Source organism: Sipha flava, unplaced genomic scaffold, assembly GCF_003268045.1.
Source record: "Sipha flava isolate LNK unplaced genomic scaffold, YSA_version1 81_pilon_pilon, whole genome shotgun sequence".
Taxonomy (NCBI): domain Eukaryota; kingdom Metazoa; phylum Arthropoda; class Insecta; order Hemiptera; family Aphididae; genus Sipha; species Sipha flava.
The window spans coordinates 1151486-1164978 of NW_020273623.1; the positions used below are offsets into that span (position 1 = coordinate 1151486).

The 13493-nt window shown below is 28.1% G+C and overlaps 1 protein-coding gene across 1 annotated transcript; it reads left to right on the forward strand.

The window, feature by feature from the left end:
* Positions 1-4569: 4569 nt before the first annotated feature.
* LOC112693182 (dnaJ homolog subfamily C member 4) lies at positions 4570-6932 on the forward strand. The gene is made up of 5 exons (XM_025568131.1): positions 4570-4687; positions 5243-5345; positions 5406-5572; positions 6053-6172; positions 6673-6932. The coding sequence occupies exons 1-5, from the start codon at positions 4611-4613 to the stop codon at positions 6833-6835; spliced, it is 630 nt and encodes a 209-aa protein (XP_025423916.1). The 5' UTR covers positions 4570-4610; the 3' UTR covers positions 6836-6932.
* The last annotated feature ends 6561 nt before the right edge of the window (positions 6933-13493 follow it).

The following is a 13493-nucleotide window of genomic DNA, read 5'->3' on the forward strand; positions in this document are numbered from 1 at the left end:
GTGCTGGCATCGGCCCGATACGACCTTGGCCGGGATTGATTGTGCGTCTTTCCTCAACCACACGGTCCAACGCGTTCAGCATCCCTTGTGCCGAGACGCCGTCGCCATCGAAATCACTTCATCCCAGTCTACCGGGTCACGTCCGCCTGCCCGGCCAGCGTTCGGAGCCGGCGAAGAAGCTTTTTCGCGTCCGCGTGTGCGTGTGCGTCTCCGTGCATACGTGTACGTGTACGGGAGTATACGTGCGTGTCGTGTGCACGTGTGCGTGTCTCGATCGGTATCGTGAGCCGGGCCGCCGGCAGTCGTAGTATACGCGCGCAATCAATCACGTGCACGTGAACCCCGTAACACAATTGTGGTCACTCCCTCCGCTCTTACCTTCTGTCATACACACACAAACAAACACGCACATCGGTCCCTTTACGCCGATCACTACTCACTACCCAAGCCCGGCCACCAGCCCTCAACGTTTACTACGTTCACGCGGGACCGGCCTCTATACACGTTTATACGTACACACCTATTGTATATTATGTACCATCTCCCGTCCTCCTGTCGGTCGCACGCACCGCCGTTGCTGCCACCTAACCACGATCATCGATAATATGCTGCACGTCGCGCGTTCACTATCGTTAGTATATTGCTATACTTGTCGGTCACGGGCTCAGCACACTACTGGTGATAATGGCACCCCGATCACGCCGTACACGCCCATACAGATTTCCGTTTACACTTGTACTATATAATATGTATAATAATATTATTATACCATTATTGTAATATTCTCACGCAACTGCTGTACCCAACGGTAATCATCCGAGGATCATTATCATCCCAGAAATTACGTAATACCCCTGTCCCGCGGCCGATCCCTATCGACGGCGCGAACCCACTCACGGATTACAATGGTACACCAATATTATTATCATCATCGCCTCTTACCGCGGATTTACGTTTATGCGATTCGAATAATTCATTTGTCGTCGAACCGTCGACCTGTTGATCGTGTGTCATAAAGCTGGGCGCGATTATAATACGAATACAATACAACCGATCATTGTTGACGTGAAAACCACTATATTCTGGTTCTGTAATCTGATGCACACAAAACGCCAATTAATTATACATACAATGACAGTCAACTCTACAGGAATAATGACACCGACCCCGTGTAAAGAAAGTCGCAAATTAAAAAAAAAATTGACTTGTTTTTGAAAACAATAAAAATCTTATTCAAGTACATTCAATAATTTTATTCAAGTACATTCAATAATTTAACACTCGACAAAAATTCGAAAATGACAATTTAATTCGAATGTCAAGCTTTTTCATTCAAATAATCAAATTAAATCCTTCCTTCATGTTCCAATTAATTCCTTGAAATTATTATCCATATAAGCCTCAATGTATCTATTTTTTTTATTACTTTTTTTTTAATAAAAAAAAAGTTTACAATCTGTATTTAAGATTACGTTATAATCATTTATAACGGTAAAGATATTTATTTAGTAATCACTTCAAATAATATATAACTATATAACTACTACTACTATAACTTATAGTAACTAAAGAATTATAAAATACATAAATTGATCGAGAACATGTGTTCCTCATTATAAATGTACATCATGTTAACACCCTTTTATTATATTCAAAAAATTAGTAATGTTGCAAATATTATAGACATTTTATGCATCTCGTCCGTTAATTGCAATTATATTACTAGCTGTAAGTATGCTTTAAAAAAATTAAATCGTTTGTTTTTTTATTGCAATAAAAAATTAAATGCTTTCAAGTTGGCTTTGGCACCGGCCCCGAAATAAATACATGTCGAAGATATCGTGAATTCTAAACAATGTAATATTAAAATACTATACATTTAGATTTTTATAACAATTTTTTTTTTTTGTAATATATAAATATACATATGTTCAAAAACAAGTTAGTAAAATCAGTTATATAATCCAATTATAATTTTTCAAAAATTGAATACTTAATACTCGAGAAGTATAATTAATTATTTAATTTCATTAAATTTTCTCATAAATGCAATATAACATAATATAATTTCTTGTGCATTACAATTTTTTAATAATTACTAGGGCCCAGATTTAAATGCACTTTAAACCATACAAATATGCTCTAAAAAATAGTCAAAAATGTCCTTAAAAAAATGCATTTTACCACAAAAATGACCTTAAAAATGACATACATTATTTTATTTTAGGCATTATTTAACACACTATTTAATACATTAAAATCATAAACATACGTAATACGTCTGCGATTTAAAACGAACTGTTTGATTTTTTGTCGTTTAACTGAATACTGGTGACGTTCCATAGAATAAATTAAGATAAGGTAAAAACTGAATCGAAAAATAAAGATTGATTATGTGTATGGAAAAACCCAATAAACCTACTTAAATATCAAGAAAATAATTTGTTGTTTGATTTTTTTGAATGTGTTAAACTTGTTTAGTATATCGAACAAACAAAAATGCATTAAAAACCAACAAAATAACCCAATAATACTAAAAATGCTCTAAAAATGAAAAAAACGTCGTAATATGCAAAAAAAATGCAAAATAAAATTTGTAGTTTTGAAACCCTCGTAACATGAAACGAATTATGTTCTTAGAGAACATTGTGTATGAACAACCAAAAAAATATGCACTTTGCATTGAAATCCGGGTCCTAATAATGACATATTACTATCGTGCATTATTCTTGGTCTTAAGTAAAAAAAGTTAAATATTATAACTATAAAGTGATCATAGAGACTTACACCTAATATTTTATATTTAGACTTTTTTATCACGTTATCAATAATAAATGTGTTTCGTAATACATAGCAATAATACATAAGTATAATAATTCTCAATAATTGTGGTATTCGACTACTACATAAACGAGGCAAAACCGTCGCTAGGGGGGCCGTTATACCTGAGGTCCCAGTCCAGGAAAATTTAAAGGGGACCCTTAAAGTTCAGATTGATTAGAAATACTCGTTAACCAATAGAGATTATTCATATTAATATATTATTTCTAAACTACTCGTATTTTTCTTTATGAAATATTAATATATTTAATAATATGGACTTAAATGTATATTTAAACGTTATTATACAGGTTACATTTTCAGTTATTCTAATTTCTAAATAATCATAATTGTAATTCATTATGATTATTGCCAGAGTGTGAATAATGACAATAGTTTTATCCAACTTTACGAAGAAATTCATTATCACAAGTATCGACGCGACAACACCCAAGTTCTTATTTTCTACAGCTATTTATTAATTATTTAGGAATAAATTAAATTTTAATTAAACGTGTTAATTGATAATGTATTGTTGAGAAATTATTAAAAATGTAATTTATTAAATTGATGCATTTAAATGACCTTGATTGGTTAAAGTTTGGAAAACTATATTTACCAACATTTTGCTAACTTGGTGTGTTTTTTTTTTATTATACTCGTATATTATTGCGATGATTGAGGGTATAAAATAAATAGAATTGCAATATCAGATGTATTCTAAAAAATGTTTAAGCTCGAATAAAAAATTGTCATAATCTAGAAAATACATCAATTTCGCTATTTTTAGTAAGATTTACATATAAGTACACATTTCACAATCATGTTTTTTTATCACGATTTTGGTCCACTATTAATAAGCAGTAGGTGCCTATAATATAAAATATTATAAATGTAGTAATGTAGGAATTCTTTAAAATATACTAAGAGCTAAGAGGGGATTTCAACCACTATATCTCCCCTTATATCCACACCGGATTGAACAGTCTACAATAACTATACGTTTATTTAGCCATTTAGAATAGATGCTTGAAATAAGCCAAACGATGTTTATGTTTTACAGCCGTGTGAAATAATTAGCCTCCGACAAAATATCCTTTGAAGTACTTTAATTAACGTTCATCTCTAATGTAATGTCTCTTGCATTAACTTTTATGAGAATATACAGCAGTAAATATATGTTTAGCTTCTCACATTATTGATAATTGTATATTTACTACCCAATCATTTTCGTTTCCGCAAATTAATTCAATTGTAATCTATGAATAAATTATATATTCATATATTAGTTGTAATTTAAGTACAATATTATCCTGCTGCATAAATGTTCTCTGTTTACTAACATGTTTATGTATTAGTTCTACTTACCATCGATTTATTTTATAATAATGCATTTCGCTATATTGATCGATAAATACCCATTTACACGAAGGAAAATTTAAATTTGATTTAAGAATTTAATGCAGGAAGTCCAGAAACCGATAAACAGATCTCTTTTATATTGACCAAACCTTTTTAATTACACACATGAAGATAATATTTTTATCATGCCTGCACACATTCGTGTTATCATATGATAATATTATCAATATTTATAAAACTTCTAATAATAATGTTATTGGTACGGATTTGTATATTATTGTTTTCACTATGTCCCCAATGATATTTTTAACTCTGCGTACCTATGCTCGTTTTTAATTTATATTTTTAAACTCAATTATAATTTACGTTTTGTGAAATAATTATTATTATCTTCTTTATTATATACCTAATATACATTTTTTACAGTTATGAACAATGTTTTTATTCTGCCTTTTACTTTTAAATGTGTTCGACTAAGTGTCAAGGATATATCAATACGTTGCTCGTAAGTTACAACGCATTTGTCATTTGACGATTTTAAATATTGTTAGCTTCTAATATTCTAATTCAAGTAACACTCACTTAACAATTTGTACATCAAGCATCCTCAAGATTAGTGGATCATTATTATTTTTCTGTAGTAATAAACAGTTTGATGAATAATGAGACTTATTAATATATCTTTTAACAATCCATTTACATTATTAGTTAAGAAATTATTAAGAAATAAATAGACATTAATTTGGTTTATTTAAACCATTAACAGTATCATATGCCTAATAACTTGTAATTACTACAATTATGTGCATAATTTAACATATTAAGAATCTCATCCATGTACTATGAAACTAGTCTATGATAGAACCTAAATATGCTGGAAATCTGGGTAAAATGAAAATTGTATTAAATCATGTTGCAAGTTATGTCAGAACTCATGGATATTGTATTAGAAAAACTAAATTAAATAATTTTTAAGTCTTCTGCTTTAGACAGTTTTAACTACAATATTATTTTAACTTATATTGTATTTTACAACATCACATTTCTTTTTCTTCATTAGATCATCAAAACATAAATTGTCCACGTTATATGATATTTTAAACTTGAAACCAGGATGTACCAAAAAAGAAATACGCAATTCATTTATCAAGCTATCCAAACTGGTATCTATTTGATTTAATAATGAAAATAAATTAGACGTTACTATTTATTTTGTGTTTAAGAATCATCCAGACGTTTGTGGTCCTTCTGCTAATGATAGATTTATACGTATCAATGAAGCGTATACTATACTGATGGATGATGACAAAAAAAACTCATATGATGAAACATTGAGACATAATAATAATATTCAACCTGTATACTATAATTACCCAAGACAACAAGAAAGGTAAGATAAAATGCAATAATTTATTAGTTCATTAGATAAAAGAAAAAATCTATTTTATATAACTTGGTAGTGAGATTAAATAATTTAAAATTAATAAAGCCAATGAGAATAGACTATTTCTTCATTTATACTTGAAAAAGTTTTAATTTCAGACCTTTCATCTCCAACCATTCTTATATATTATCTTCTGACTAAATCGAATTCGTTGCCTTAAACTTTTAAATATTAATAACAATTGCAAAATAAAATATGTTGTTGGTGAATAGAGTTGTACCACTGTGGTTCTTCTTATCTTAATTTGTTCTATTTTTCATTTAACATTATTTTATATCATTATGTTTATCATACCGAAGAACATATGTAAAATAAATAAGTTTCTTTTAATAATAATAAAAAATTTCTTTGAAATTCCTGTATAATTTTTTAACAGTTAAAATTTAAAAAATGTATTTTATTTTATTTATTTATGGCTATTGTTAGGAATTGGAAGGATGATTATAATCATCCAAATAACCATTGGTTGGCATCAAATATTACCATTGCAGGCTTTTGTGTAGCAATATTATTAATTGGATCAACTATACGGTATTATGGAGTAAAGTAAGTACTTTAAATGTTTTAATTTTTTAACATTTAGTAGTAAAAAAATTGATTTTAGAATATATAGTATATTCTAAAATCAATGGTATCACCTATAATAATTTATCCTATCGTAGTAGATTAAAATTATTCAAATAATTGTAAAGCAATGTACAATTTGTTATTTTATAAATTAATAATATATGTTTTTATGATTTGAAGTCCACTCTAACATTTGATATCTATCTGAATAGTATGTTAATAAAAAGCATTCAAATTAAAAACATTTTTAGTATTTTTATATTTTTAATTTTATTGTAAAATTGAATGAAAATACTTTTCTTAGTCAAAACAATTTTGATTATAAAATATCATATTAAGTTTTACTTATAGTTTAATTTAATCTTAAGTAACATAACCATATTTTTATAATATTTAATCAATGCTATTAATAAACATGGAGTAACTCCATACAATCAGAAAGAAAAAGAAAAATACCTTATAATTTTTTTTTTTTTTAGAAAATCTTCTTTAATACGAAGTATGTTAGTAGAAGAATCTGATGAAAATTTGTCATTCTTAGAAGAACAAAAATTAATGAAAGTAGATAAAACAAACGATGAGCTTATTAAAATGTTTGAAGCAAATATTGCAAAAGAATATGGTCAAATTATAAAGAAGTGAAAAGTTAAATGCTGTTTCTGTTTATTATTAGTTGAAAGATTATTATTGTTAACATTTATATATTTTAATTAAATTTGTTAACCACGTTTTTTTAAAATGCATTTTATTTTATATTATCCATTATGTACATGTGTATTCTTAAATATATTATATTTATAAAAAAAACCTATAGATTAAAAATCAGCAATTGTTAAAAAAATTATCTCAAGGAAGAATAAATTTTCATTTAACAATTGATTATTGTAAATGAAACTTCGTTAGGCGCCGTGGCCTAAGTCCGATTCATGGGTTGTTGCAACGAAAACGCATTACGTGCGTGGCTTACACTGCCGTCGCTGCCGGTGTAGGCCGTACTAACGTAGTCTCGCATAATCATTGTATATTGTTTTAAAAACAATATACAATGATAAAAAAAATTAAAAAAACAATGTTTTTAGTTTAATTGACTGTATTGACGTGATATATATCCAGTCCTAGCTTTCCCTCGTGTTGCGTCATTTAGTTGATCTATATTGTGTGTTGCGTTATTACCACAGAATATATTATATTACTTTGTAGGTTTGTGTTTACTTTTGACTACCTACTAGTTATGGGTAAAACGAGAGATTAAACATTTGCGCCGCGAACGAAAATAAGTGCAAAAACCAATAAAAATAGTAAAAATTTGTCGAAAGTATAATACAATTCATGGTAAAAAACATTACTAACTAGCTTGCTTGAACGTAGGGGTGGTTTAACCACCCACTCCCGAAATATTAGAAAAAATTGATCTAACCTACAAATGTAATAGTTATTTAAAAGATTCTCACGAGACTTGTAAATAATATTTATGTATATATTTATAAAGCATGTTCTTTGAAAACATTTTACATATTTTTTCCTGTGTTCGCCGCTGCAAGCAAGCGTGGTCAATCATAACAAATTGCATCTAATAATTTTCTCCAATTTCTAAATGTACCCTATCCTACTTATTCTTGTACTTTTTTGGATTTCAATAATGGTAGGTTCTTTATATAGATTATGTAAGTCTTCATTGTTTCTCATAACAAACTTCTCGTTCTTAACATGAACAAAAATATAAAATTAAAGACTTATACCCAGGGCTTAAACCGTTCCTAATAAAGTTGGTAATCGGCCCCGGTATGAGCCGAAAATTTTTTAAAACCGGTAACCGGTTATCGTTTAATTTTGATATTATGGTAATCGGTACGCGTTTCTTTATGGGTATTTAAAAAAAAAATAATAAAAACTATAATAATCGTTTAAAAGCCGATGATAAGGTCTTTTGGTAATCGGTTACCGGTTAAAACCGGTTTTTAAAAATCATATTTTTAAAACAGTTTATTTAGGTGATTCGTGGGTTGATAATATAACTTAATATTACAAAATCAAAAACTTTTTTTTTTTTTATCTAAGCTTTGTGTAATAATTAGTTTAAATCAAAAACTTAATATGCTTTAATTTGGTCGATTTCATTCAATTTCAATATTTATTTTTTCAAACTGCTTTAAAGTTTAAAACATGAAGACAATGGTAATCAAAAAACTAAATTGCATAAAAAATTTTTATTATTATAATTTTCTTATTTATAACGATAAAAAACTGAAATTAAATATAATGATTTTCTATGATGACACTAAGATTGATACATTGCCACAGAACTTTTTGGTTATATTGTATATAATACAGTACTCCAAAATCTGAATGAGCAATTATTAAAACGACAGTATTAAAATATCATAAATACTCAATAGACTAAGCTTCTATTCCACCAACTATTTCGTAATAGGAATCAGCGCGCCACGACGATGACATTTATGACGGTATTTATAATGTATAGTTATACCTATATATATGATATCCACAACAGATAAGCAATACTCAACAGCCATTAATTGGGGAAAAATATTTAAAAATAGCTGAAAAATTAAATTCAACTATAATAGTATAATGTAATCATGACATAACCACGAAAAAGCCGTTAATTATTTTGGTCGGGAATGGGTTTTGGTTATAAAACCGGGATTGAAAATACAAGGTAATCGCTTTGATGATAATATTTAGATATTTACCTTGATTACCTTTAACCAATAACCGCTTTCAACATTCCAAAACTAAAAGTGGTTATCGGTTTTCGGTTCTCAAATTTACGGTTTTTTACCGGTTTTCGTTTAAAACCGGTTACAAGTTTTAGCCCTTCTTATACCATATATATAGGAACCTCGTATGTATATTTATATGGTCTATCACCATAAGCGCAACTATAGCTTTCATTTGAGGAGAGGGGGGGCTATAAGTACCAAGATAACAAAGAAAAAAAAAGTGAAAAGAAAATATGTTCAATAATTAAATTTAAAAATATGAAATTGTAATAAATTCGGTCTTCTGTGCTCTTGTACACTAAGTGATGAAAATTGTTTTTATTCATCTTCACCTGTAACTAAACGATGAAGGTTTTTCATCGGCTTAACAAAACTTTTAGTTATATGGATTGACACAGCATTTTTTGCTTCGAGGAATAAAACATTAGTTTGCCATGGTGAAAGACACTCGAGGAGAAAATTTTCATACATTTTCAGATGAGTGAACAAAAACTTGCTCTTGGCTGATATAAAGACATAAATATTTTTTCTGAAAAAATAAATAAAGGGTGAAAGAACTTAAGGTTTCTATAATAAAAAACAACTAATAGGCCTATATTTAATATATATGTTTAACTAACCGTACAATGAACCACCAAGTTCTTCTTTCAATGAGATGTGTCACTACCCAATGGTCAATATATTTTCTTTAGTTAAATTTGTCACAATCTTAATTTTTGTTGTTTGATCCGCTTCATTGTCAAATAGTGATAAGATGGCTTCTTCAACAATCAAATGCCATAAATAAAGCAACATTTATGAAGATCAGTTTTTGATATTTTTGTCAACATTTCCTTATATTTTAAAGATTTTATAAAACACAAATCTTGGTTAGGTGATTTTACTGCCATAATATATATTAAAACCATAGCTTGATATAGCATGCTTTAATAAATATGCAGACGTCTAGAAGAGATGCCTTGTCTTTATTGCATAATTTGAACTGAGAACTTAGTAAAAATATTTTTAGGAAATAAATTGCTTTCGCTATCCACCGAGCTTGTTGTTTGGCACCCGGAGACCTAATTTTGAATTTTTGATCTGGATCTATGTTTAAAAATATAACTGAAAGTTTTATCAACTGTCGATAATAATTTCTAACTATTTTTTTTTTTTTATTTATTTCACATGACAACATTTAAGCAATAGTAATTGTAGATTAGTTAAATATAATCTATAATAATAGTATAATAGCATATGCATAAACTGGGGGGGAGCAATTGCCCCCCCCAGAATAAATTAGGAGGAGCAGTGCCCCCTTTGATATTTAACATACCTTGTTTTAAAATAAATATAGAACAGCTGGATATAGCTATTACTATAATTTTTTTTTTTTTTTAAATCTTAATTTTAAATTTTTGTTTATCCAACATAATGTTAGAAAATTAATAATTTTATGTAACAATATGTAGGTAATAAAGTGGCGTTTAGCCTCGGACACTCTTATCGTTAGATATGTAATTTTATTTTTGCCCCCCCCCCCTAATAAATTTCCAAGTTACACCTATGTATGAGTATAATAGTATAGGTTATATATATATATATCTAATAGTATAGGTATAATCGGCAAACATGAGTAAGTTATATTAATGTACAATTTAAAATATTTCATGCTGATGACGAATTTAATAATTCGGAAAAATAATACTGGCAATAAAATAAGACAGTTACATCTATTTAATTTTTATACTTCGTTTAATGTACAAAATGTGATTAACATCACCACAAATAAATCAAAATATTAATAAGCATAAACAATTTTTTTTTTATAATACATTAGTAATTATTATTAATTTATACCCAATATAGAAACAAACTAATTCTAAAAAAATATATAAACTCATATCGTATATGGATGAAATAAAAGAACAATCAGTGGTGTAGTGGAGGGTACACGACGTGTACCCACTTCCATTTTTTCAGAATATGCGTGTACCCAATAAAAACACCTAAGTCCATGAGTTCACGATCGTGTACATGCGTATAACTAATCTTTAGTTTCTTTATTTATTTTAAAAATATATTACAATTTATCAATTTACAATTTTACATTGGTATTTCATGTGAAATGTATTGTATTATCTTCGTTAATCTTAATTTGTCATGTATTAAGTATCACTTGAAAATTATTTTGCAATAAGTGCAAATATTATGCAATAAGTGCAAATATTATGCAATATTTTATGATTTATAGTTGCTATAAATAAAAATAAAAATGTTAATTGTAATGTGTGTGACATAGCTGTAACATTTTATCAAGCACAAAATTTAAACTAAATCATAATAGAGCACTGAGTTATATTACATTAAAAATAAATAATATTGTATAGTTCATAATTGATGATTGACAAATTATATTTTTAAGAAATCTTAGGGGGGAGGCAAAACTCCCTACATCATATTTTTACTGTGAATATTTTATTTTTGACAACATTTGGCGTATACCCACTTATATTTTTAGCACTACATCATTGAGAACAATTAATATTTGAAGCCATGTGATATTAATAAATTATGAAAATTACCATCCGTTAATCCTATCTGTACATAGGTTATGTATATATTAAAGGATCCCGCTTCACATATTTCCCTGGATACCATAGAGAATTGTCTTACGGATCATAAAAACGTAACTGCGGTGTATACATTATAAAATCCTTGACTTCCACTGATTCTGACCATATAAATTTGAGTGCACCTAAAAAAAATTATCAATATATGTATGTTCTTTCCATTGTACTAATGAGTTGTGCAATACTTACAAATAATTATTTCAGCTGTCGTGATTTCGTAAATTTCTGAGATAACTGAATTAACTTCCGGTACCGATCTGATTCTATATTTCACTTCTATAAATATATTTTCCAGAATAGTGGAACTTTATACATCATCTGGTGTACTGCAAAGGGGTCATTTATCACCTTTATTGTTCCTAATTTTTGTAAATGATATTTTTCCAATTTTTAAGTTTTCCAAATTTCTATTATTTGTAGACGACCTAAAATTATATATGAATATTCATTCGGTTAACGATATAAATCATCTTCAAAGTGATTTAGATAGATTTGCCCATTGGTGTTCAATAAATGGCTTGGACTTGAATAACTTTAAATGTACCTTTATATCATTTTGTCGACGTAAAAATAAAATACGTTCTAGTTATAAAATCGGAAATTCCATTCTTGAAAGAGTTAATCTTGTCCGTGATTAAGGTGTGACCTTATTACCTTAAAGACCTAAGCTTTACTGAACATATTAACTTAATCTGCAGCAAAGCTATTCGTAACTTAGGATTTCTAAAAAGAAATTGCTCTGAATTTAATAACCCTAATTGTTTGATTATTTTATACTATTCACTTGTAAGATCCATTCTTGAATTTGGTTCGGTTGTTTGGAATCCAATACAAGTCGGCCTCAAAAATAAAATTGAAATAATTCAAAGACGTTTCCTTCGTATGTTAGCCTATAAATTTGGTTTAGTTGATAAATCAGTAAAAGATGTCGCTATAATATACCAAATCCCAACTTTAGAATCAAGACGACTAAACACAGATGTATTATTTATCCATAAATTACTTAACAATAAAATAGATTGTCCAGATTTACTAGAACAAATTTATTTTAAAATACCAGTTTTTAACACCCGCCAATCACATTTATTTTACACTAATTTTGGTAAAAATAATTTCGTTAAACACAGCCCACTAAATCGAATGTTAACATCATGTAACAATATTTATAATTTTGATTTTTTCTATGATAACAGTAACAAATTTAAGTCATATACTTATAATTACTAATCCTACTCATTATTTATAAATATTAAACATTATATTCCTCCTATCTAAATCTAATCTATTACAGAATTATTATTATATATCTTTATCACATTGTATGCATTTCTATTTCTTATTAGTACTTAGACTTAAACATTGTTATTACTTTATACATATGTAGTATTTATGATTTTATTTTACTGTATCATATTACCCTTCGAGGGTGTTACTTTATAATAAATAAAATAAAAATAAAAAAACTTAGAGGTTTCGGCCGTTTAAACTGCCAAACTATAGCTAAAAACACCGATTTCAAACGGGTTTATTAAAACAGGGCGAAGTGATTGGAAGTGAAATGGATGGTATAATTCGAATTATTTTTCTTTCATCCATGGGATAAAACGATACGTATGACACTTTATTTTCACGTAAACATTTAATAACGTCCCATAACCACATCACAAGAAATTTAACTCTCTGAAGATCGAACAGCAAATATAAATTACCGTTATAGTTTTGAATTATCATGATGAAATATAAACCAAATTATTTTCTTATGACAATGTTATTTGGGAAGAGAGTCCTGAATCAAAAACTTTTATAGTTTTTTCTCTTCAATTAAATACTCATACACTTTTATATATGAGGATAATTTATGTTATACTTAAACGTATATATATATACTTTTAAGTATAACAGGTTATAACATTCAACTGTCAACAACATTACGTGTTCATTACA

Bases quoted from the DNA above. Each gene is read 5' to 3' on its own strand.
- LOC112693182 (XM_025568131.1), top strand. From the start codon at position 4,611: ATGAACAATGTTTTTATTCTGCCTTTTACTTTTAAATGTGTTCGACTA. The intron at 5,573-6,052 runs GTAAGATAAAAT...GGCTATTGTTAG, and splicing joins TACCCAAGACAACAAGAAAG to GAATTGGAAGGATGATTATA. The intron at 6,173-6,672 runs GTAAGTACTTTA...TTTTTTTTTTAG, and splicing joins ATACGGTATTATGGAGTAAA to AAAATCTTCTTTAATACGAA.